Source organism: Mesoplodon mirus, assembly GCF_964341445.2.
Source record: "Mesoplodon mirus genome assembly, chromosome: 4".
NCBI lineage: Eukaryota > Metazoa > Chordata > Mammalia > Artiodactyla > Ziphiidae > Mesoplodon > Mesoplodon mirus.
This window is the reverse complement of record NC_138979.1, coordinates 151136217-151161517: the sequence shown is the minus strand read 5'-3', so window position 1 is coordinate 151161517 and position 25301 is coordinate 151136217. Positions and strand designations below refer to the sequence as shown.

At 40.3% G+C, this 25301-nt stretch overlaps 1 protein-coding gene across 10 annotated transcripts in view; it reads right to left on the bottom strand.

The window, feature by feature from the left end:
• SYNE2 (spectrin repeat containing nuclear envelope protein 2) overlaps nt 1-25301 on the bottom strand; it is a 341983-nt gene that overhangs the window by 81052 nt on the left and 235630 nt on the right. For 9 of the 10 annotated variants that reach the window (XM_082616958.1, XM_082616964.1, XM_082616965.1 and 6 more), the window contains 14 exons: nt 21447-21563; nt 17402-17632; nt 13836-14018; nt 12441-12569; nt 11750-11871; nt 11456-11597; nt 9502-9633; nt 8415-8567; nt 8081-8290; nt 6553-6654; nt 5396-5515; nt 5004-5204; nt 3245-3418; nt 1247-1378 (listed from right to left, as the gene is read on the bottom strand). In XM_082616958.1, the coding sequence (XP_082473084.1) occupies nt 1247-1378; nt 3245-3418; nt 5004-5204; nt 5396-5515; nt 6553-6654; nt 8081-8290; nt 8415-8567; nt 9502-9633; nt 11456-11597; nt 11750-11871; nt 12441-12569; nt 13836-14018; nt 17402-17632; nt 21447-21563 (2148 nt within the window). The remainder of the gene's footprint in view (nt 1-1246; nt 1379-3244; nt 3419-5003; nt 5205-5395; nt 5516-6552; nt 6655-8080; nt 8291-8414; nt 8568-9501; nt 9634-11455; nt 11598-11749; nt 11872-12440; nt 12570-13835; nt 14019-17401; nt 17633-21446; nt 21564-25301) is intronic. The other variant, XM_082616967.1, reaches the window with a different exon arrangement.

The following is a 25301-nucleotide window of genomic DNA, read 5'->3' as shown; positions in this document are numbered from 1 at the left end:
CCTTCTGCACCCCTAGGCTAACAAAGAATTAAAGAGCAGCTTCCCGCCCCCAAAAGATTCAGCTTTATCTCTGAGTTCAACTCAATATGACAAGATGGCAAAGACATCAGTGGCAGCTTTCAAGACACCTAGAGAGCATAACTACAGCATTCCAGCCTCTGAAAAATGTTCCTTACAGGAGCTTAAGTGCCTCCAAGGAATGGTGGGACCCTGCCAAGTATTCCATGCCTTCTTCTTCCATCCGGTCTGGTCCGGCAACAAACCTGCCTTTGAAGTTTTAAAGTTGATATTTGATAGCAACCTCTAGTTGCCCAACTCAGATTCTGACCACATACATTCTAAAGTTAAAACTAAGTATTTTCAGTTTCTGCAGAAAATATTTAAAACTTGTTTTTATCTTGTTGGTCATGTTCTCAATACCACTTGAAAACCATTTTAAGGTTTTATCTTTTCTATGGCATTGAAATTTGAGACACAGAGACTTTGATGATAACAATATCAAACATTACACAAGAAAAAATTTCAAGTTTGAAGTCTCTTTATAACGCTGGTGGCAGGTAACAGATTATTGTTTGTCTCATAGGCTATGTCCAGTCAGGGCTTCACTGTTGTCATAAAACTAAAAATATGTTCAGAGGCCCGTGGTTTACAAAGTTCTTCCCATACTTTAGCTCATGTCCACACCCACTGACATCCACCTCCAGAGACTGGTAGCACCAGCTTGATTACCTACATGCTACAGATAAAGACACTGAGGCTTAGAGACAGAAAGTTGACGAAGTGATAAGTGAGAGCCAGGACTCAAACCAAGGTCCCGACTCCACGTCAGACACGTGGTTATGTCAAGAAGCCCACAAGTAAATCTGCAGTTACCCCAAATATGTCTCACTGTGAGTTGTGTGAGGAATGATATTTCATTTCAATCCAAATCATTCACCTTCAAAGTCAAGTAATTTAGTCAAAACACAATAAAAACACAAAGTGCGGGCCTCCCTGGTGGCGCAGTGGTTGAGAGTCCGCCTGCCGATGCAGGGGATACGGGTTCGTGCCCCGGTCTGGGAGGATCCCATATGCCGCGGAGCGGCTGGGCCCGTGAGCCATGGCCGCTGAGCCTGCGCATCCGGAGCCTGTGCTCCGCAACGGGAGAGGCCACAACAGTGAGAGACCCGCGTACGGGAAAAAAAAAAAAAAAAAACACAAAGTGCTACAGACAATGACTTTGGCGGCTTAAGTGGAAGCAAAATACCTGGTAAAATGAAATCCTTTCCATTAATCTTTCCTCCGTCTCTTCCACCAGACTCACAGAGGGCAACGTAGATACAAGAATTTCCAGGTCCTTTTCAAGAGATGCATAGTTTTCATCAAACTCTTCCCATTTCTAAAGAATTAAGAACACATGATCAGCAGGGGGCTTTTTCTAGATTAGTTCCAGATAATGACAAAATTAATCCTAAAAACAAAAATGAGCTCTGAGACCGTACAAAATTAAAGCACAGATTCCAGGGGTTTCTGAGATATAACCCACCCTAGTAAGAGCTCAGTGTCTGGTGGGAAACAACTCCACTTCCACTGCTTTGTGGAGAAGGTTTTAAAAAACCCAGTTGGTATTAGGGTTTTATGCTTGTCTCGTCAAATCGAGTAGGGAATAATAGGATTAAGTTAAAGTGATACTCTCAGCATGCACATCTGTGGAGACCTCAGAGCCTTTCTCTTACTTGGAAAGGAAGGGTCTAACTTGTAAAGTCTTTTTCAACAGAAGCTTCTGTTAGGCTTCTCCCAACGCTCCCTGCTCCAATCCCCAGTCCCACGAACATTACCCAACAAACACAACCCAAACCGTTACCCTACCGTGCTGCTTGAAGAAGCTGTTTGAGAAGTTATGGGCTTACGCTTCATCAGGGGAGTAACTACTGCCTTAGCCTGAGTCTGCCTTGTCCTAGCTCTCTCCATTTCCATAGAAGCCCACCCCTAGGGTCTCAGCACTCTACAGAGCTGACTTAGGGACATGAAATCTTACCTGCTGGAAAATTAACCACCTTAGTAATTCTCAGAGCTAGTGAAACAGCAGGTGACATGGCTGTTAGGGGCACTCACTGGGTTCATGGAGTCTTTTTTTTTTTTTTTTTTAACTTATTTATTATTTATTTGGCTGTGCCACAGAGCATGTGGGATCTTAGTTCCCTGACCAGGGAGTAAAACTGTGCCCCCCGCAGTGAAAGCGTGGAGTCTTAACCACTGGACTGCCAGGGAAGTCCCTCATGGAGTCTTTTTTATAAATATGATGAACTATTACTATAAATATCAACTTGGCACACTAACTAGAAAATTACTTTTATTAGCATAAAATAATACCATAGTTTATTATCACATTAAAAAGTTGAATACTGGAACTTTCCTGGTGGTGCAGTGGTTAGGAATCCGCCTGCCAGTGCAGGGCACACGGGTTTGATCCCTGGTCTGGGAAGACCCCACATGTCGCGGAGCAACTAAGCTCGTGGGCCACAACTACTGAGCCTGCGCTCTAGAGCCCGCGAGCCACAACTACTGAGCCCACGTGCCACAACTACTGAAGCCTGTGAGCCTAGAGCCCGTGCCCCACAAGAGAAGTCACTGCGACGAGAAGCCCACGCACTGCAATGAAGAGTAGCCCCCGCTCGCCGCAACTAGAGAAAGCCCGCGTGCTGCAACGAAGACTCAATGCAGCCAAAAAGAAAATAAATTAAAAAAAAAAAGTTGAATATTTCTTTGTTTTTTGTTTATTTCCTGTATGTACTAACATCCACCGTGTTTAAGAAGTTAAAGGGGAAATAAACCTTAAAATTGAGAAAGAGCTTTATGTAAGCTTAATTTTTTTCTTTGAATCGGGACAGGACTGTTATGAATCCACTTCAGCAACAGAACATCTGGGCTTGTCCTCTTCGGGATGCACAATTTCTGAACCACTGACTATTTCATCAAATGATCTCATTCAAGACCTCAAAGTGCTTTCCATTTTGTTTATTTGTACACAAAGCTAGAAGGTAGAAAGATGCTGTGCCATCCCTAACCAACATATAAGAAATCTCAGCTAATATTTCATTCCGGGAGTAGCAGTCAGAGCTGGAACAGGATTCCACATTCCTCACTGCTGGTGCCCACTTAACTACTGCTTAATAATAACCAGATACTTGTTTTCAAACCTAGAGGTGATGGTTGAAAATCCAGAATTCCCGGCTTAAGTACAAAATTTATGAAAGCCACATACCTGCAATAAACTTTGCAGCTTTATTCCACACTGGTGTGACTTTTCTTCTAGTAATTTAATTTCCTTTTCTTGTTCTGCCCAAAATGTCTCTTTCTTTTGCAATAAAGAAGGAAGCATTTTGTTGGAGTATGTTTGGATCAACAGCATGTCAGCAACAAGCTTCCGGAAAAAAAGCTGTGAAATGAGGAAGAGTTTAATATTTACTTATTTTTACATTGTGAAAAATCTTAAAATTCAAGTTACTTCAACATGTGAGAGTGTCATTTACTTTTTAATCCAAAATCCCAGGACAGCCATGTAGAGTCAAACACACGAGAAAACAAAATAAAAATTGTCTATGTGTCCATAGTCTTTGAGTACGAATGGAATTTTAACAAACCACAAAGAAAAATTACCCTAGGTAATATTTTCCACAAAACAGTCCATATTAAAGGGCAAACATGGGGCTTCCCTGGTGGCGCAGTGGTTGGGAGTCCGCCTGCCGATGCAGGGGACACGGGTTCGTGCCCCGGTCCGGGAAGATCCCACATGCCGTGGAGCGGCTGGGCCTGTGAGCCATGGCCGCTGAGCCTGCGCGTCCGGAGCCTGTGCTCCGCAGTGGGAGAGGCCACAACACTGAGAGGCCCGCGTACCGCAAAAAAAAAATAATAATAATAATAAAGGGCAAACATGATTAATTAGTCAATTTAAATTTCCAGTGAGATCTTCCTATATCAGTTATTCCAAGTTTTAAGAAACTTTACAAAAAGTGGTAAAGCCACTGAGGTGGCTAATTAGTTTCAAGATGATAAATTGGATGGATAGTTGTGTGAGCCCAAGAAACTCACATATTCAAGAGCCAGGGGCTCCTAAACTCTGGTTCTAACTTCTACACAATAAAATAGTTAACTAAAGGGAATTCGCTGATGGGGTCTATTGGGATTGTGGTTGGTAAAAGCTCCCAGAATAGCACTTTAAGACCTTTAAAGAGGAAGGCTTTCCTTCACATGGCTCTCTATTTATAGTCAGCTGCCCCCTCTAGTTGTTTGGGGGGTACTTATTAGGAGAATCCCTTCTCTTGTTCCTTGAAAAGGATACATACAAGGGTTTATAAAAGTATCTAGCATAAGGTCTGACACATTGTATATATCAGTTAATATATTTTCTCCTCTTTCCCGCCATCCTTTATACAATATTTACCTCTGAATTTTTCTTAGACTAAGGTCTACTTAATCAAAAGCCTAGACTTCAGCTTATTGAAGGCAGGAACTCTGTCTTATACATTCTTATTATCAGCACTTAATTACTGCATATCTCTTGTTGATGATCATGAGGGTTTATTTAATGAAATGAACGGAAAACAAAAGGATTTATTGTAGCATTACGCTAGACATACATTTACGTAATTTAAATATTTCTTTTGATTTCAGTTCTCAGTAAAGCCTCTCCTAACCCCCGAATTCAATTCCCTCTATTAAATGTTCTTAAAGTGTGTATGCCAAGTTTAATTTTAAATTTGTTTGAATGACTCCTTGACAAATAATGTCTTCTCAATCAACTGAAAGCTCCATAAATATTAGGAACTATGTCTGTTTTCACTCACAATCATATTCTTACGAGCTTAGCAGGGTTCCTGGTACACAGTGAGCACTGTAATAGATGTTTGTTAAAAGAATGAAGGAATGATGTAAATTTCACCAAGGAAGAAAACGGATGCTCTTAGTTCACACTCAGAAAAACTTAAAGTCTATGAAAAGGTGATCTGACCCACGTGTCTTACCTTGTGATTTTGTATTTGAGCCTGTAAGGCAACTTTACTTTTGGTTTGTTGTAAGTGGTCATGAGCAAGATTTTCCTTTCCGATATTCACCAGTTCTACCATGCCTTGCAACAAAGCATCTTGCTGGCTCTCAGTGATGAAAGGGCTGCTGAGTTTTGTGTACCTGGCTCTCAGGATTCCCCACATTCTGTCGAGTACATCCTGAAAAGAAAGAGCAGGTGTGCACAGACTTTTCCATCCAACCATGAAAATAACCCAAATGAAGAACATATCTAAATTCCCTTGGTAGAAGAAAAAAGTCTTACTCTTTACAATCATAGTAATTCACAGAGAGTAAATTATAAGAGTAATACTCTTTATAATTCATAGTTATGTTTTCTGCTCAGACATACCTCTAATTTGTAAACCTCCTGGAGTAGAACAGAAGGTAAATGAAGCCTCTCCCCTTCGTCTCTTAGTTTTGCCACTCGGCTCTCAGAGTTCTGCAGCTCCACTGTATATGCATCTGCTTTCTAGAGCGAGAGACAATACAAAAAAGTAAAACCCTTTAATAAGGAGTCTACATATTCATTTAAAAAGAATTAAACAGTATAGAAAAGAATTAAGGGAAAAGTGAAAGTCCCACTTCTCTATCCTCTCCATTTTCCCCAAAGATCCACAGTTGACAGTTTGTTCCTAATGTGTTCAAAGCATGTACTGAGTAGAGGTAGAGTGCACAATCTGAAACACAATAGATTGCACACATCATTGTGTTCTGCAATTTGCATTCCTCACTTACAAGCTCCTCAGCATCTCTTCACATCAGTACAAACGTTATCTGGAGCCTTTTAAATGGACATATAGTATACCATTGTAAGGCTGCTCACTGCTTTAGCAACAGTCTGCTCTTAACGGACTTTTGGGCTATTTAGAGTCTTTAATTCAAGCAGTGCAGCTAGGTTCATCCTTGAATATTCATAAACATATTTATCTTTATGCACTTGCCTTTTTCTTTAGGATAAGTGCAAGTCCAGTACCTAGAGAAGTGCCTGAACATAGTAGGTCCTCAATTAATACTTGCTGGATAAATGGAGTGAAAGAGCTGCTGTATGGAAGAGCATTTAGGCTTAAAGTTTTGATATGTAGACAAATGATCCCTAGATGCTAGACTAATTGGCACTCCTACAAAGAGGGTGAGGGGGAACTTCCCTGGTGGCACAGTGGATAAGACCCTGAGCTCCCAATGTAGGGGACCCAGGTTCGATCCCTGGTCAGGGAACTAGATCCCACATGCATGCCGCAACTAAGAGTTCGCATGCCAACTAAGGAGGAGCCCTGGAGCTGCAACTAAGGAGCCCACCTGCCACAACTAAGACCCGGTGCAACCAAATAAATAAATAAATAAATAAGTAAATAAATTTTTTAAAAAAGAGGGTGAGGGTTTCATTTCTCAATACCCTTCCCAACACTAAACAAACTTATATTTCGGGAAGTGATTCAGAAACACAGCTTATACACAAGACTCTCTGGTTCAAGGTTAAGTCAGTTTGAATTATTTTGACTTGATTACCTGAAGCTGTTCATCAATACTCTGGCCACTAATTTCGTTCAGAGATTGTTGTAAAGATGTTTTATTCTTAATAAGTTGATCATATAATCGCTTTATTTCATTCTGTATAAAAAGATAAATGCAGGAAACAGTGAGAATCTCACTTAGGCCTTCAGTACCTTTTTAAAAATTCAGTTGTCCTTCAGTTTCTGTGCTATAAGAAATTTCAAACATGTGCCAAAATAGGAGGAATCCCTGCATTACCAACATCCATCCAGCTTTAACAATTACTGACTTGGGGCTGGTCGTCTCTCTTCTGCACCCTCCCCTGAGCTTTCTTGACTGTACCTAACCTTCCTTCCCTCAGATTATTTGGAAGCAAATCCCAGATACCATATTATTTCACTAGTATATGTTTCAGTATGTATTTCCTAAAAGATAAAGATTCCTCCCTTTAAAAATACTACAAATCAATAATAATTCCTTAGTATTATTAACTGTGTAGGCAGGGTTCACGTTTCTCTAATTGACTATACTTTTTCCTTTTGGCTTGTTGGAACCGGGATCTAAATGAGGTTCAATAGGCTGCAATGGATTAACAAGTCCCTTGTAATCTGCAGGCTCCCTGCCCATCTCTCTCTTTTGTGGTTTTTTTGGAGTTTTTGGTGTTGGGGTGGCGGGCTGGTCGTGGAAAAAAGCACACATACACACATTCTATGCAGCTTGCCACTGCCTGGGCCTGGCTGACTGCATTCCCTTGGTGCCACTCAACATGTTCCTCCCTTGTGTCTATTTGACTTGGATTCTAGAGGCTTGATCAGATTCAGGTTTGATTTTATGGGCAAGACTCCTTCCTAAGTGATGTTCTGTTTCATTTTTCTCTCATTAGATAGTTTTCAGTAGCTTCCTAACTAGTCCACCTGCTTCAAGTCTCTGCTCTAATCCCCATTAGACAACTGCCACATGGATCTGCCGGAAATGTACACAGACTGTCATTCCTTTGCTCAAGAACTGTAATGGCGGGCTTCCCTGGTGGCGCAGTGGTTGAGAGTCCGCCTGCCGATGCAGGGGACATGGGTTCGTGCCCCGGACCAGGAAGATCCCACATGCCGCGGAGCGGCTGGGCCTGTGAGCCATGGCCGCTGAGCCTGCGCGTCCGGAGCCTGTGCTCCGCAACGGGAGAGGCCACAACAGTGAGAGGCCCACGTACCGCAAAACAAAACAAAACAAAACAACTGTAATGGCTCCCCTTACCTAGAAATCCTGCCAGGTGACGCTCTTTAAGTGGCTGAATGTAATGCAGGAAAGAAACATTACTTTAGCTCAACCTAACAAATTCATACCCAAGAGTTTGGAAAGGACGTCACTTTCAAATGGTCTCCCACCATGAGCAGCTGAACTAACTTAAAGACCTTCATAGAAAGAGGGTCATCGCTTTCCTTAGCAATTCCCACTCATGAATGCTGCCAGGAATAGGAATGAATGGAAATTAGAGGTCCATGCTATGACCTAAAACAGTGTCAGAGCAGCCAAGCACCCAGACCCATACCTGATAACTGCAGTTATAGTCGAGGCCAGCTTTCAGGGACTTGCTCCTAGAGGCAGTTGCAGCCTGGATGTGCTCCAGGTAGACTTGGAGGTTATCAAAACAGTCAAGGAACAGGCTGGCATTCTTGCCAGGCCAAGTCATGGCTTTTGAAATATCATTCTTCTTGTCACTCATAGCTAAGCAAAGTTTTTTCAGCTCAAGAGCCAGAGTCTGCAAAGTGGAGAGGAAGAAAGACACTGTGAACAAGGTCTGGCCTTGAGAGGTTTCAGCCCTAGTTAACTAGTGGGCTGCCTGTGGTAATGGCCAACACATGGGCTTGATGGATGCTCCCTACCTCGTAGTGCACCTGCTGGGCACCGACATCCCCTCTCAAGAGCCAAGGGGTCTGCAGCATCTCCTCCACACTGCCCAGGCACTGACTGAGGGTCAGAAAGAGTTCAAGTAATTTCTTATCCAAATTCGCATATGTTTCTTCTGAAACGTTTTCCTAAATCAAGAGGAGAAAAGGAAAAATAAAAATCACTAAGATTCCTCGCCTTCCTAAGCCTACATTTTCCCTGGTTTCTATTATAGTTTACAATTTATGTTATGCTTTTTTTTTATAGTTAGTCATTTCAAATGCATTGTGAACTAGGTAGCAGAATAAATAAAGATGTTAACTCTGAGAGAAACAAGTTTAAGAAACTCAGTGTTAGGTAGTGAGTTGACTACTGAATGGAATTAAAAGGTAAATCAAAAGATGAAGGACTTCTTTAGTGGGGCCATCAGGTGGAAGTGCGGTTCCAGATAAATCACACTATCCCTCTTCCCACTGTTCTCCGCCTCCCATATTTTAACATAGGAGAAAGTGGGTTAATGAAATCAAGTATGGCCTGGAGAAGGAAAAGAAGTCAAGAGACTTGAAGGGTTCATTAGAAAAAGGTGCAACATCTTAAAGGTAGGCATGGTATGGCAATGGTACAGCCTGGTGACTATAAGTAAACTAGGAGCCTGCCGAAGCTACTGATTACCCCAATTTGGGCTGTTTCCTGCTCTGTTCTTTGATTAGTACCTAAGCTATCCCGCACACCACCTCAGTGTTAAGCCTACTTAAGGTTGGAAACCTTGCAGTTACTCCCTCCCTCCCTTCTCACCCTTGCAATCCCAGAGCCCCACTGCAGACAGTACTAATCAATCAAGATCCTTGTTCCTGCCAATCCTGGACCCAGGTTTAGAAGCCTATGCACATGGTATTCTACGCAACCACTACCAAATTTACCAGAGTCAGTAAGAGAGATAAATCCTATTTGCAATTCTAGGACTCATTCCATTATGTGTCCTATTATTTGTTCAGTAAAGAAAAGTACGACCAATTTACAATATCACATTTCCCCTCATTTTTGTTATTGCAATGAGGAAAATATATAACATGCAGCTGCTACCTGTGTCTGAAGATTATTTGCTTCTTGACGGAGGTCTTCAAGGTGGGTGGTATAAGTTTTCAGTTCTTCAGCTGTTGGGTATCTAAAGTTATATATACTCACACTGGGTAGAATACTCATATTTGTGGCAACCTATTTGAAAAAGGGAAACCCTCTTACAAACAGTTTGAGATCCTGTGAGTGTTAACATAAAACATCAAAAATGCCTTAACATGCTATCTTCCAAGTTTACCTTCTTGGAAAGTGTTTTTTGTCTATCTTGTCATTTACAAGAAAAAAATAATTAAATTAAAATTTAAATATTTTGGATGGCTTTGAAAAGTCATGACAGGCTTTACACAGACACTTGAGGGTCCATTTAGATAACAAAACGAGGGGAAACAAAGTATAATTTGAAAAATAGAATAAAACCCCTAATCTTTCAATCTGTAGGGATGCTATCTATCTGTGTTCCAAGGTTAGCTGTTTCTTTTCCCATTTATTGGTAGACTCCTGGCATACAGCCAACTCTTACAATAGAATACAGTCACCTCCAGGGACAGATTTGCATCTTGATTTGTTATTGAAAAGCTAAATAAGTACTGAAAATGAGCTGTGACTTCAGAAGGGAGAATGATTCAGAGCTAATATCTTTCCCAAATTGGAAAACTAACATATATAAAGGAACAGGATGGGATGGTAGATGACTCTGCTGGGGTGGAAGGGTGGAGAACAAGGGATGTTGTTCTATTGCTGGAAAAAGAATGATATATTACATGTTATAGTGTATATGACAAGGAGAAACCAAGACTAAAATCCTACCAATGAATTTGATTCAACTTTAATTGGTCAAATAAGGTTCTTGGTAGAGTAGAAGAGAACGGAAAAGTTCCCACCAGACTGGGGAATTGGGAAACCATTGAAAACCTTTGCCCCGGCGTTTGAGTGCAAAGTTAAAGGCAGAAGCTTGACTGCTGGGAGCCACGGTGCTATTCTGCTCGTGGGCTCCCTGTTTAGAGAGACATCCATCAGTAGCTGGCACAGTATGAATAAACCCTTGTAATGGCAATAATCAGGTGTGATAAGGTGTGCTGGTGAGAATACCTACAGACAGGTACCATTGGCAAAGGGGCCAGCACACTGCAGATGCCAAATTATATATATATATATATATATATATATATATATATTTTTTTTTTTAATGCTTGGCTTTTATTTATTTATTTATTTATTTATGGTTGTGTTGGGTCTTCATTTCTGTGCGAGGGCTTTCTCTAGTTGTGGCAAGCGGGGGCCACTCTTCATCGCGGTGCGTGGACCTCTCACTATCGCGGCCTCTCTTGTTGCGGAGCACAGGCTCCAGACGCGCAGGCTCAGTAGTTGTGGCACACAGGCCTAGTTGCTCCGCGGCATGTGGGATCTTCCCAGGCCAGGCCTCGAACCCGTGTCCTCTGCATTAGCAGGCAGATTCTCAACCACTGTGCCACCAGGGAAGCCCCCAAATAATATTTTGATGAATGAATGACACTCATATAGCAACGTATCATTTTCAAAGTTTTTTTTACATATATTATTCATTCCTTTATTCATTCAACATATAGTAACCAAGATTTTTTGATGTTCCAGTTACTACTGTGCCAGGCACTCAAATGTGAATCAGGCAGACATGGTCTTTCTTCTCATGCCATCTAATGGGGAGTTCAGACAAATACGCAGGTGTATAGTATAGTAAGAGCTATGATTAGGGAAGCCCAGCGTGCTATAGAAGCACAAAAGGGAAGCACTTAATGCAGATTTCCAGGAAGATGAAAAGAGGACAGCTAAGTAAGAAAATCCACCTGGCATCTTTGCCTTCTGAAAATAAATAAACTGCTTTTTGAAAATAATGCAGAACATACATGTGTGTTTAATGAATGCTCGTTGGATTTTCAAAGGTAAACACACTTATTTACACTGTGTGCACATACACACTGACCTGGGGCTGCACAAGCTGAGGTAGAGGGAGCTGAATTTTTGATGAAAGTTCATGATGTAAATATTGCCATTTATCTCCACTTTGGCCCTGGGTTGACAAGATCAAGTCTGGAGCATCATTTTCAGGGCTAGATGCCTTATTGCTTTTAAGGGAAAACAAATGGTGAAAAGAATAATCAACATACAAAAATTTTATTACATTCAGACAATGTTTTATAAGTGATATTAAAAGAAACACTGTTAACTCTCCCAACCACAATACTACCGAATGTCCGATTCTTTAAAAATATTTTACCTCACAGATGATGTCTGAGTTGTATCTTTATCATGTTGGCAATACTGAGGCCATATTTTGTTAGCATTAAATTCTATGAATTTGATTAAATCTTTCTGTTCCATTGGTTTTAACTCCAGAACCTATAATTGAATAAGATTCAAACAGTCCAATCAATCAAGGTTTTCAGTTAGTACCCAAGGGTTTCTTCTGTTGAGATCAGCTGATTTGGAATCACTTCCTAAATCATTATTTACTATTACTCTTTCTTGCTTGCTTGTTCTCGTTAACTTTTATTTTTCAAAAACTTATTTAAAATATTCACACAATGACCAAGTATTGTTACATATATGCTACACACATGGAAAACCACCAAAAATATACCAACATATTTTGAAACAATAGGGAAAGAAGTGTTGCAGTTACAAAGGTAAGTTCACCCTGAAGATATTTGCTTAGTTTGATATAAGACGCAAGTTAATAAGGCAGCCAAGTTCCAGTATCCCCAACTGTAGCAGATGAAAGCAAAGCAGCTACTGCAGTAAACGCTCAAAACTCAGAGCTGCTGCACACACAGGAACACTCACACATCACACTTTCTATTCAGTCACGTAAGAAAACACTCCAGTGGCCTTTCAGTATTTAGTTCAATGGGAAATTCCATAAAGAAAGCTTTATTCTTATCTTTATAACTGTTTGGGGCTGAAATTACCTGTTGCTGCTGGAAATCTTTTTGTCTGCTGAACTGTGGCCTTTCAGTTACAACAGAGTCAAATTCAGAAAGGTTATCTGGTTGGAGAACTTTCTGATGCTCAGAAGATTTCTTTAGCATGGTAGAATGCTGCAAAACATTTTATGATGGCAGACTATTTATTTAAAATGGTGACCTATTTCAGTTCTAATAATGTGACTACACAATGGAAAAGTTTTATGTGAAGTGAATGACTGTATTTTGTTAATTACAAGAATTATACACTATGATTTAATGTACTTATTTCATAACAACTTCAAAAACCACTATGTTTGATTAAGTGGTCATTTTATCATTCCTCAACTTAACTCATCCAATGAGTTACTAAAAGCTAGGAAATCTATTGCACTTTTTTACTGAGGACAAAGTGAAATGGATATAAAAAACAGACATGGTATTATGCTTATGAACTCAAATTTCCCCTATGTCTAAAACATAGTTGTTTTAAAAGAGAGAGAACATATTAGGATAAAAGGGGATCCATACAGCCTGTGTATTTGGAGCCAATCTTATTTCTTTTTTTTTTTTTTTTTTTTTTTTTCTTTTTGCAGTATGCGGGCCTCTCACTGTTGTGGCCTCTCCCGTTGCGGAGCACAGGCTCCGGACGCGCAGGCCCAGTGGCCATGGCTCACGGGCCCAGCCGCTCCGCGGCATATGGGATCCTCCCAGACCGGGGCACGAACCCGCATCCCCTGCATCGGCAGGCGGACTCTCAACCACTGCGCCACCAGGGAGGCCCGCCAATCTTATTTCTGTGAATGTAAGTCCTCTTAAGTAGAAACCACCAACTCATAAGTATGGATGCAAATCTTACATAGTAAGATCCTACTCGCAAGATGAACATTTGCATTTATATACACAGAATGCTTTTAAAAGTCACAGCACACTTTAGCTGTATGATACGTTCATCAGTATATGGGAATATTTATAAATGAATAACAAAAAGTACCCTGGAAACAGGTTTTTGTGTTTCTGATTGTCAAATTTTAATCTTATCTATAAAGGCTTCATTTTTCCAGTCAATCAGTCACACAATTCCTTTAAAATATATCCTTCTTTTATGAAGAAGGCTTACAGAGAGCTCATTATCAGCAAGAACAATCAACCCAGTCAAACCAACTCTAACCAAACCAACACCATCACTAAAGACAACCTAGATGGGAAAACTACACAGCGAAATGAAACCAATGACAAAAACCAGTGTAACCAAGCCTTACAGTTTTAAGAGGCATAATTCTTCCTTACTTACTGTAATTCCTCTGTAGTTGTTTCCTTACCTCCACCCAGAGCTCTTTGCTGATGGATCTACCATATGCATGTATCTACATACATGTTTATACACAGTCATATTTTTACCTGGTTCTCGCTGTATTTCTCCTGCAGCATCATCTGGACTTTTTCCAAATTGCACTTCACGGTTTTTAGTTTCAAGGAAAGTGCTTCAGCCTCCTGTTGAGTGGTTCCACTGTCTCCCAGGCCCTGATCTTTGCAATTCTCTAACAGAGAGGCAACCTTGTGCTCAATCTCTGTTAGCATAGCCTAGGAAATAAAATCATTTAATTAATCATAGGTTTGGTCCTGAGCAAGTGTTACAGTCCAGAATAAGTTAGATTCACTCTCTCTACCTAAGTGTATATATAAAGTCCTAGAAACACAAGTTGAAAGGGACCCTGGGGAAAGAAAAACAACTTCCACATAATTCCTGTGCTTATCCATAAGGGTACAACCAAAGCAACTCCAAATCGGTTGTAAATAAATAAATTGCTTGTAAAATAATCTAAAACAAGTGATTCTATATTCACCTTAGAAAACAGAGCTTAATATATCCATTATAGCATAGTGGTTAAGACCACAGACACAGGAACTAGACTGCCTGGGTTCAGATCCCAGCCCTGCCACTTCGTAGCTGGGAAAATTTGGGCACCTTATACTGTATGGTTGTGCCTCTAGTCATCTGTAAAATGGGGATAATAACAGAACTTACCTCCTGAGGTCACTTTGAGAAGCTAGAGTTAAATCCACGTACTTTGGCCAGGGCTTGATACGTAGTCTGTGCCAACTATTATTTTTTTTTCCCACCTTCCTAACCTTTTTCTGTTGCAATCCAAGTGCTGAGTAGTAATAAAAAAAGAATTCTTTGAAAATTCTTTCCTTTGCTCTTTTCCTTCGCTTTCTCAAGCCAAATAAGCCTCCTAAATATCAGAAGACGACTACAGAAGACATAATTTGGAACCTAAAACACTTAGTCATTGATACAACTGGCCAACTTACACCCGGATCTAAAAATAAATCAGGAGGATGAAGTAAGTTTCCCAGTAAGTCACCATCATTGTTTTCCTCCTAACAGATCAAGTTTGCCCTCTCCTGGGGCTCAGGAGCCCCAAAAGTCATGTCAACTGGCTGGGCACACGAGTGTAGCAGCAGCATTCAGCCTTACATGCCGGCACTGTGAATGCTTGGGCTAAAATGGTGTGTGACTATGAACAAGTTCAGTTCTTTGAGAGAAACTTAAGGAAAAACTCTATTCTTAAAACAAATTTTCACATAATATACTTATAACTTCTCCATTCAAGCAAATTACTTGTATCCTCTATATAGAGACTCTTCTAAGCTTAAATATGTACTTATAGATTTTAAAGTGGCTGTAAACAAAGTATACTATAATTCTGCACTCTTTTTCTCCATTTAGCTATTTTATGTATACATTTTCATGTGTCTACATACATATACTTAATGATTCCTATTTTAATAGCCACAAGTCAATACTCTATAATTCTCTTAATCTCCCTATTGTTAAGCCTTTAAACTGCTTCCAGTGCTTCACTTCTGTAATCAATGCAGCCATAAATATTCTTCTCCTTTTGGGTTATTTTCAGAGGGTACATTTAAAGTAATGGGATTATTAGGTCAAAGAAGATGGACATCTTATCTGCTGACAGCTGACTTCCCTAAACATTGAACCAATCAGACAGACATTAGTGGATCTATTTCTCCAGAGTTTTCCAGGATGATATAATTTTTGTCAAGGTAATGGAGGAACGAAACAACAGCTGTTTTGATTCACAAATCTTTAATAATCAAGGCTAAGCATTCTTCTCAAATATTAAATTACCGAATATAATTTTTTCTTGACTGATCTGTTTGCTCCTGTCCTTTGGACATTTTCCCTCTGGCAACTCAGTGTTTTTACAGACCACTGTAAGGCTTTTTATAAGTTTCAAAGTTAAACTGTATGTGTCATGGTGTTATATAAATGAGCCAAAGTTGGCCCCTGTATATTGACCCATATATTGTTCATTTCTTCACAGCAGAAATATCAGCTCACATTTCGCTAGTGCCAGACTCAAAACTGGACCCCCATATCTGTTAGCCATAGTTAAGACAAACTTTGGTGCTCTAAAGACCCCAGCCTCTGCTATCCTTCAGAGCTCTCTGGCATCACCTAGACACAAGCCCCTCTGGACTGTCCATCTCCTGGGACTTCCACTGTCTCTCCCCTTCCGGCTGGTGGTCCCACCCTCACTCCTTGCCAAAGCCTCTGGAAGGTCCCCTGCCATGAGTGACTTTCCAGTCCCTCCAGGTCCCACCGAAACGCTGCCCAAATAAAGCTCATTGCGAGCTACTGCCACCTTGCGGTCCTGTTTTTCCCTTGAGCAGCCCTCACATCCTTGAACTCACTACAAGTGGCCCAAGGACCAGATTTTGGTAATGATCAAGGAATTGGCTCTGGGGGTCTACCCAGTCAGCAGGACAATCAATTGGCAGATGGCTTCTGAATGGCCTTAAGTGGCTAGGTCTCAACATCTGGAATACTGCAGGTTCAGATTAGAGTAGCACTGCTCTGTGCTGAATTACACTGTCTTCTCCAGACTCTCAAGCGCCTCATCAGCTAGGTCATGTAGCAGTGCCAGTATTTGAGTGAATCTGCCCTCGGAGCTCTTTTGGGGTGAGAAGTGCTGAGCTGCCCAAGGAAGGAAGCCCAGCTTGCTTACCTGGGTCCCACTGGACAGGCACCGGATGTTGTAAGACTGTGGGTCTGAATGGAAAAAGGGGAGGAGTGCCGGCCTCGGGCCAAGGTGGGTCTTCCCCAACCCCATAATGGGATATAGTGGGTGGAGCTCCCTGTGGGCTGGACAGTGACTTGGGGTACTCTGAGAGGAAGTCCTTGTCCCTGGGACCACTGCAAGCGAGCCAATCTGGCCAAGGCAGGTCTTAAGTGCCTTTGGGGGAGGCGCCTCGGCTGGGCTGGGCTGGGCTGTCGTGCGTGACCCTCAATTATGCTCCTGCAGTGTCGTCTGTCTTGCCCCTCCCTGGAGGGATACAGAGATCCCAACCTTTGGGCTGTGCCAGCAAATGTTACTCAAAATGACTCCCAGGCAAGGAAGTTTACATTCCTGCCTCTCCCCAACAAGAGCAGGAGCATTTGTAATAACACGGCAGCAAAGCCCTTTTATATTGTATCTGCAATCCTGCAAATCAGGATATTCATTTTCATTTCTGATGAATGAAAATTCAAAGAATTTAATATTATGCATAAAATTAGTATTTATTGAGCACTTTATATATACTTCATACACCAGACACTGATTTAGATAATTTATCTCATTTAATCCTGACAAAGTCTTAGGAGATAACCTACTCTATGAGGAAAACGAGGTGAGAAGTTAACTCCTACCAGTTCATAGTTAATGACTGGATCTGAACTCTAGATTCTGAGATCTTACCCACTACTATCTCCCCAAATATTCTGCTTACATAAATCATTTCAAAGAACTATCCTGAGAACAAAAAGTTGAGGCCAAGATAAACATAGGGGTCACAGTAACAGGAAGAATCACACTGTTGCTTTAAAAGAAACTCACCCAGTCTTAGAAGGTGATTGGTGAAGAAGAAGACCATGAGCTCAGACCCATTAGGCTTACCTGGCACCCTACCAGCTGCTGTTCCACCACCTGCTGCATGTCTGCATCTAATGTTTCCGGCTCGAATGCCACGTTGGCTTGCTGCAGCCACAGCTCCAGCTCAGCCACCTGGTTCTTGCAGACATGGAGGACTTCCGCAGGCTTGGGCCTTGCTTTCTCCGCTGTGGCCTCAAAAGCTCCTTGCTCATCAGAAAAGCCCGGAGCTGCAACCTTGATAGGAGGTGTGGTACCCTATGATAAATCCAAAGGCAATCCAGCGGTGAAAAGTTAGGAGTCCAAAACGTTCAGATTTGGACTTGCAAAGACCTGTGAACTTATAGCATTTCCCCAGTTAAAAGAAAAATAAGGGCAGAAGAAGTAAGAAAGAAAAGAAAAAGCCACCTCCACAGGCATAGCAATGATCACGTGACCTGGCGCCCCAGGTTTCCAAGCAGCTGATCTGCATGTACACAGGTACAGAGTTCCTGGGCACAGAGGACGCAAACAGGCTTGCAGTTCATTAAACGGTGGGTCCCAGGAGACAGGTGAGTGTGAGCGAGAGGGTGTGCATGTGGGCGTGTGTGTCTGAAACATTTCAGCGAATTGGCCAGTGTTTAAATTTGCATGATGCATGATTAAGCAATGCTTACATTGCTGTGCGCTCTGTTCAAACACGAAAAAAGATCTTTACACACTGGCAGGGATACAAGGAAATATAGCTCACACTTTTAACTTAACATCTTCTCAAGTAGTTTAGATTATAAAATATTTTAGCTTCCCCCCCACCCCTGCTAGTACTTATCTGAACTTCTCCCTATTAAAAATAACTTGAGTCAAGTGATAAGCTTCACTGGGGTAATTTGGAAACTTTGCTCCTATTCTTCAGAGTGTCTCTAAAACTACTTTTCACCTTCTAAATACTCAAATATTACTGAGTTAAGGACTAGATGCTTATAGTATAAAGAAAGTATGATGTGTGATGTGTTCTTTTTAATATTGAAACACCTAGGTTGCTTATCGATCTGATAGAAAAATTTCTCCCAGGTACCAAGTGAAAGTATTCTAGTAATTATATAATAGATACTTTCAATTTGGAGGCAAAAGATGAATTGATACAGAGATATATTTGCTTCCCACATCTTCTTCCAGGATAGTGAAAGAGTATTGTCGACCCCTCTAGAGGAATTTCTTTAGGAATAAGGATTTGTGTTTTGCTCTACAAAATTAGTGATCTCCGTAAATATCTTATTCATTCTGAGTATGATGAAATGACAATGTTTTCTATATAAGGCTTTGCTAACTCCATCTCAGCATCTAATAAGGCACTATTTTGGCTAACTGAGAAATGGGAGCTGCTCACAAATGTGAGCAATATGCAACTCAAATGCATATCTCCTAATATTTGTGGAATTTTGTTTAAACATAGAACTTTCGGTACAACAGAAGCAGACGAAATTGGTATGTGGTAACAAAAATATGCAGGGTATGAAAATACCACTCATTTTCACACACAATGATGAGGCTTATGAAAGCTGGTTTGGCAGAAGGGTCCTCTGAGTTGTACTCGTTCCCCTTGACCATCTATTAACTTCACATATGTTTGCCTTTTCTGCCAAAACGCTATTTCTCCCCTGCCTTTATCAGTGTTTTCTTCAAGAATCACCTTCCTAAGGAAGTCTTCCCATTGCCTTGCTTTCTCTGAAATTCATATACAGATCTATATTTAGATTCACCTGTTTCAATTTTATTTTTTAATTCTGATCTTTAAAAAAGCAACAGATATGTGATTTTACTGCCAGACACCAATTTCTAGTTATGTGATTTTACTTCCAGACACCAATTTCTAGTTATCTGATTGTTTTCTAGCTTTCAGATATTTCTATCTTAGTGGCAAAGATTTTGGGATCCTCTTTTTTGTCACCTGAGATAACAACCTGTTGATACAGATTAATTAATTAATTAATCTGCAATAACAGATTTACCATCTGCCTTGCTTATTTACTCAAAAACATTCAAGCACCTATATCTGCCACACAGATGTAGAAAATGACAATATTTAATTTCTTAGCTTTCTCACTAACTCACTGAATTAATGAGGAAAAAAGGAAGCTGGATAACTAATCTCGGCTTTATTTGCTAGTTATTTGAACCTGAAAAGAATCCAAAGGTGACAGAAGAAAAAAAGATTATTTGTAACTGTAGAACTTCAATAGCTGAAGGTGGCCTGGGGAATGTGCCAGGAATCGGTTCACTCACCTCTTTTTATAGTTACAGAAATCCAAGTACATTTAATGTTTAATCAGTCCACACCCCTCCCATCCCACCACATTGCTTCTGAGAAGCTCAGGCCCAGATATAAATTACTTGCCCAAGGTCACACAGCTCTGAGATCTTTTAATTCTGAGTCCACAATTTTTTTCCACAATAGCACCCCTGTTGAATATCTTCTCCATACGATAACCCCAAATTCTAAAAGTACAAGTTATTTAAATGAAAGTTTTATGACTGTACATTTTGGAGGGCTAAAAAAATATGACCACAGGTATTTCTTGTTAGAGAATTATGTCATCTCTAAAGCATTAATGTAAACTGATAATACCCAAACTTTTATTGGGCTCTAGAGCTAGGCCACTGTGCTAAGACCATCTCATATTTCACACCCCAAACCCATTATTCCCAGTGCACAGATGAGAAAACTGAGGCTTAGAGAAGCTAGTCAAACTGCCTATGGTCACACAACTAGTAAGTAGAACCAGAATCCAATCCCTGATTTCATTATGCCTGGGGGTCTACAAGTCCACATTTTTAAAAAAAAAATTATTTTTTTATTATTTATTTATTTATTTATATTTATTTTTGGCTGCATTGGGTCTTAGTTGCAGCATGCAGGATATTCGTTGAGGCATGCGGGATCTTTTGTCAAGGCACAGGCTTTTCTCTAGTTGTGGTGTGCGGCTTTTCTTTCTCTAGTTGCAGCACGCAGGCCCCAGGGCGTGTGGGCTCTGTAGTTTGCCGCATGCGCGCTCTCTAGTTGAGGCGCATGAGCTCAGTAGTTGTGGAGCACGGGCATAGTTGCCTCACGGCATGTGGGATCCAAGTTCCCTGACCAGGGATAGAACCCACATCCCCTGCATTGTAAGGTGGATTCTTTACCACTGGTCCACCAGGGAAGTCCCAAGTCTTGACATAATTCTCTCAACCCTCTGGCATCCAAGTTAGCCTCTCAGTTAGTGAATGTCATACTGCTTGATTTCTATATAACGCATCGCTGATCTAAGTAAGATCCATTTAAAAGGCAAATGAATTTTCTGGCTGTAGCTATATTTCATGCCAAAATACCAACCATCAAAAATATTTTACTGTCAATTCTACAAACAGGTGCACAAACCCCACCCCGCCCCACCCCCCATTTTATAAAATGCAAATCTGCCTGGCTAAAGTGCCTTACCTAAATGCATTTGCACAAATACTAAATATGCCACTGGGATGGTGTGGTGGCAGTTTATTTTGTGAGGCCAAATCTGCCTTGGTTTCACATCTTTCAATACTAAATATTCAAATTAGGAAGGCAGAGTGGAATATTCTGAGTCTGACTCTTACTCCTCCATTTACCAACTGTACTTTTATTCCCTGAATTTTGATTTCCTCATTTGTAAACATATGGCAGATATTAACCTACCTTATTTAATCTGAGGATTAGACAGCAAATACAAATGCCTTTTATGTAATAGGCAGTTAATCAATATTAGCTCTCCTCCACTTTCATCGCCCCCATAAGTTATATCTACAGAAGAAAGAAGGAGCTGTTAATGGAAAGGCTAGTTCACCCTCACAAGCGGTGAGTGAGTAAAAAATCTTTAACTGCTCTGTACCACGCTTACTCTCTACGTAAACACCTGATGTCAAACCTTCCCGTGCTCCGGCTTGGCTGCGCACATGAAGATGTTAAAGTTCACAAAGACCTCTTGCTTTGCAATACAAAATATTGCAAAACACAGAGAGCTTGTCATCTCTGTGGGCTAGTCCAGGTATCTGGGCAGTTGGCTTGTCACCAACAGGGACTTACCTCTTGTGTTTGGTTGGGGCTCAGGGAAAATTCTGGGACTTGCTCAGTGTTTAGTGAGTCTTGTGCAAAAATCGGTGCCATGGAACTATCACACATGCTTATTTTCCAAGCTGCCGCCTGTAAAGAAAAGAATCAGAGGTCCAGAAAGTTCCTGCCCTGCTGCCACGCAAGTCCCTCTTCCTGGACCTGCTCAGGTTACAAATCACCTGCTTTAAAAATGTCTAGAGAAGTCAGGTGCATTGAGAAAAAAAAGTTTGTTTATTAGGCAAAAAAAAAAAATCAACTTCCTCAGGTTTGTCTTTATTTTGAAGACTCAAATTCTCTAAAGCTCTGTAGTTAATGAGGGACACATAAGGAATCTAGAGAATTACGTATTTAAATGGATAATTAAGAGAATTAAAATTAAATAAGATTATATGATAAAGCCCACATTTCTAATAATGGGGGAAAGATGAATTTTTACAATTGGGAACAACTACCTATCCATGAAAAACATAGCTAAATCCTCGCCTCACTACTAACAATGAATTTTAATTGTATCTAATACTTAAATGTAAAAGTTATACCATAAAAATTCTTGAAGAAAATATGAGTGAATCTATTTCTAATCTAGGAGTGGGGAGGGACTTCTAAAGCATAACAATAAAGGAAAAAAATATTAGTATTAACAACATAAATAAAATAACATGCACCACAAAAGACATTGTAATCTAAGTTAAAAGAGAAATAACAGACTGGGATAACATCTTGCAAACTGTTAATATCCTTAATATGTTTATTACTGTTATAAATCAATAGGGAAAACATCCCAGTCTGTTTGAAGAAAAACTCAAATGGCATGAACAAGTGATTCATAAAAGAAGAATATGAAAGCCAATGAACATCTAAAGAGATACTCAAAATTCTTAGAATATATGCAATTTAAGCCACTGGCTATGTTTGGCTAAGAAATGTCCAATATCAGCCTAGGGTCAGGAAAGAGGCATTTCCATGCATTCCTGGTAGAAATAAAATTGATATATTCTTTCTAGAGGGCAGTTTGACAATGTGTGTCACGTTTTAAATGGATGTACACTTTGATCCTAGTAAGTGTAACCCACTTACTAGGTCAGTCAAAGTTAAACAATGGGAAAATGAAATGTACACAAATATTTAACATAATGCAGTGGGAAAAGTGGATGATGTAATTGACCAATCTTGATTGCTCTACTTACAAGCTGTGTGATCTTGGACAAGTTAACCTGGACTTTATGAGCCTCATTTACTTCTAAGTGAGAATATAACCCAGCTCACTCATTCCTGTGATTATTAAACAAGATGACATATACAAAGCATCTCATAGTTCCTAAGAAAATGTTACTTTCCTGCTCCGCATACTGAAAACAATAACTGCTATTAGAAAGTTATGAACCAAAAACCAAAGGTAAAGCTTAGATAAAATTGGAAAGGTAGGTTGGGATCATGATAAGTCTGGAAGTCAGGCTAAGAAGATTGCATTTTATTCAGCAAATAGTCAGAATCCAGGAAAGACTGGAGCTTAGCATGAACTGTTTTAGGAAAAGCCATCAGTTAATATTGTATAAGACATATAAATGACTAGAGGCTCTAAATCCACTTAGAAGGCTAGTCTAAAAGTCTAGGGAAGAAGTTAACAATTGCCTGGAATAGGATGATGACAAAAATAGTGGGAGGTGAAGAAGGATGTAAGGACTGAATGAACATCACTTGACCAGTGGATATGAAAGGTAAGACAAATGAGGTACATGAGACGACTCTGAAGTTTGTCTCAGACTCTGAGAAAACAGTGGTGCCACTAACAGACACTGAGGAATTAGGAGGAAGAGCAAGCATTGAAGGAAGGTTGGTAGATGGATCTGAGATGAAGAAAATACATTCAAAAAGAGAAATCTATCTGGAGAGTAGAAATGAGGAACAGATTTATAGGAAAACTCAAGATAGAGATTTGACGTGGGAATCCCTGTCATACAGGTGACTACCAAACCTATGAGAGGGGAAGAAATTGCCATGAGAGATAACAGAGAAGAAAGAAGAGGACAAAACATTGGGGGAAATGCCTACCATCACAGAGATGGGTCAAGAGAAGGAGATGGAAGAGGGGCTGCAGGTAGATGAGACAAGAAAGTACAGAATTAAAAAAGCCAAAGAAACACTGCATTTCAAGAAGGAAGAGGTGGTTAGTGCTGAAGAGATCAAGAAGGATTAGGACTAATTAAAGGGTACTTAATTGATATGCAGAAGTCAACAGCAATTTAAGTATAGCAAGGGACAAAATCTTGATTACAAAAGGGGCCAAGAAAGAGGAGCACCAAAGTAAAGACATTTAGCCATAAATGAAAGAGGAAGCACCATGTAACTGATCTGGAAAGCAGGATCAAGAAATTCAATTGAATTCTATCAAACATTTAGAGAAGAGCTATAACCTGTCCTTCTCAAACTCTACCAAAATATAGCAGAGGGAGGAACACTCCCAAACTCATTCTACAAGGCCACCATCATCCTGATACCAAAAACAGACAAAGATGTCACAAAGAAAGAAAACTACAGGCCAATATCACTGATGAACATAGATGCAAAAATCCTCAACAAAATACTAGTAAACAGAATCCAACAGCACATTAAAAGGATCATACAACATGATCAAGTGGGGTTTATCCCAGGAATACAAGCATTCTTCAATATACACAAATCAATCAATGTGATACACCGTATCAACACACTGAAGAATAAAAACCACATGATCATCTCAATAGATGCAGAAAAAGCTTTTGACAAAATTCAACAACCATTTATGATAAAAACCCTCCAGAAGGTAGGCATAGAAGGAACTTACCTCAACAAAATAAAGGCCATATATGACAAACCCACAGCCAACATCATCCTCAATGGTGAAAAACTGAAACCATTTCCACTAAGAACAGGAACAAGACAAGGTTTCCCACTCTCACCACTATTATTCAACGCTGTTTTGGAAGTTTTAGCCACAGCAACCAGAGAAGAAAAAGAAATAAAAGGAATCCAAATTGGAAAAGAAGAAGTAAAGCTGTCACTCTTTGCAGATGACATGATACTATACATAGAGAATCCTAAAGATGCTACCAGAAAACTACTAGAGCTAATCAATGAATTTGGTAAAGTAGCAGGATACAAAATTAATGCACAGAAATCTCTTGCATTCCTATACGCTAATGATGAAAAATCTGAAAGAGAAATTAAGGAAACACTCCCACCTACCACTGTAACAGAAAGATTAAAATACCTAGGAATAAACCTACCTAAGGAGACAAAAGACCTGTATGCAGAAAACTATAAGACACTGATGAAAGAAATTAAAGATGATACAAGTAGATGGAGAGATATACCAGGTTCTTGGACTGGAAGAATCAACATTGTGAAAATGACTCTACTACCCAAAGCAATCTACAGATTCAATGCAATCCCTATCAAACTACCACTGGCATTTTTCACAGAACTAGAACAAAAAATTTCACAATTTGTATGGAAACACAGAAGACACCAAATAGCCAAAGCAATCTTGAGAAAGAAAAACGGAGCAGGAGAAATCAGGCTCCCTGACTTCAGACTATACTACAAAGCTACAGTAATCAAGACAGTATGGTACTGGCACAAAAACAGAAATACAGATCAATGGAACAGGATAGAAAGCCCAGAGATAAACCCACGTACCTATGGTCACCTTATCTTTGATAAAGGAGGCAAGAATATACAGTGGACGGCTTCCCTGGTGGCGCAGTGGTTGAGAGTCCGCCTGCTGATGCAGGGGACACGGGTTCGTGCCCCGATCTGGGAAGATCCCACATGCCGCGGAGCAGTTGG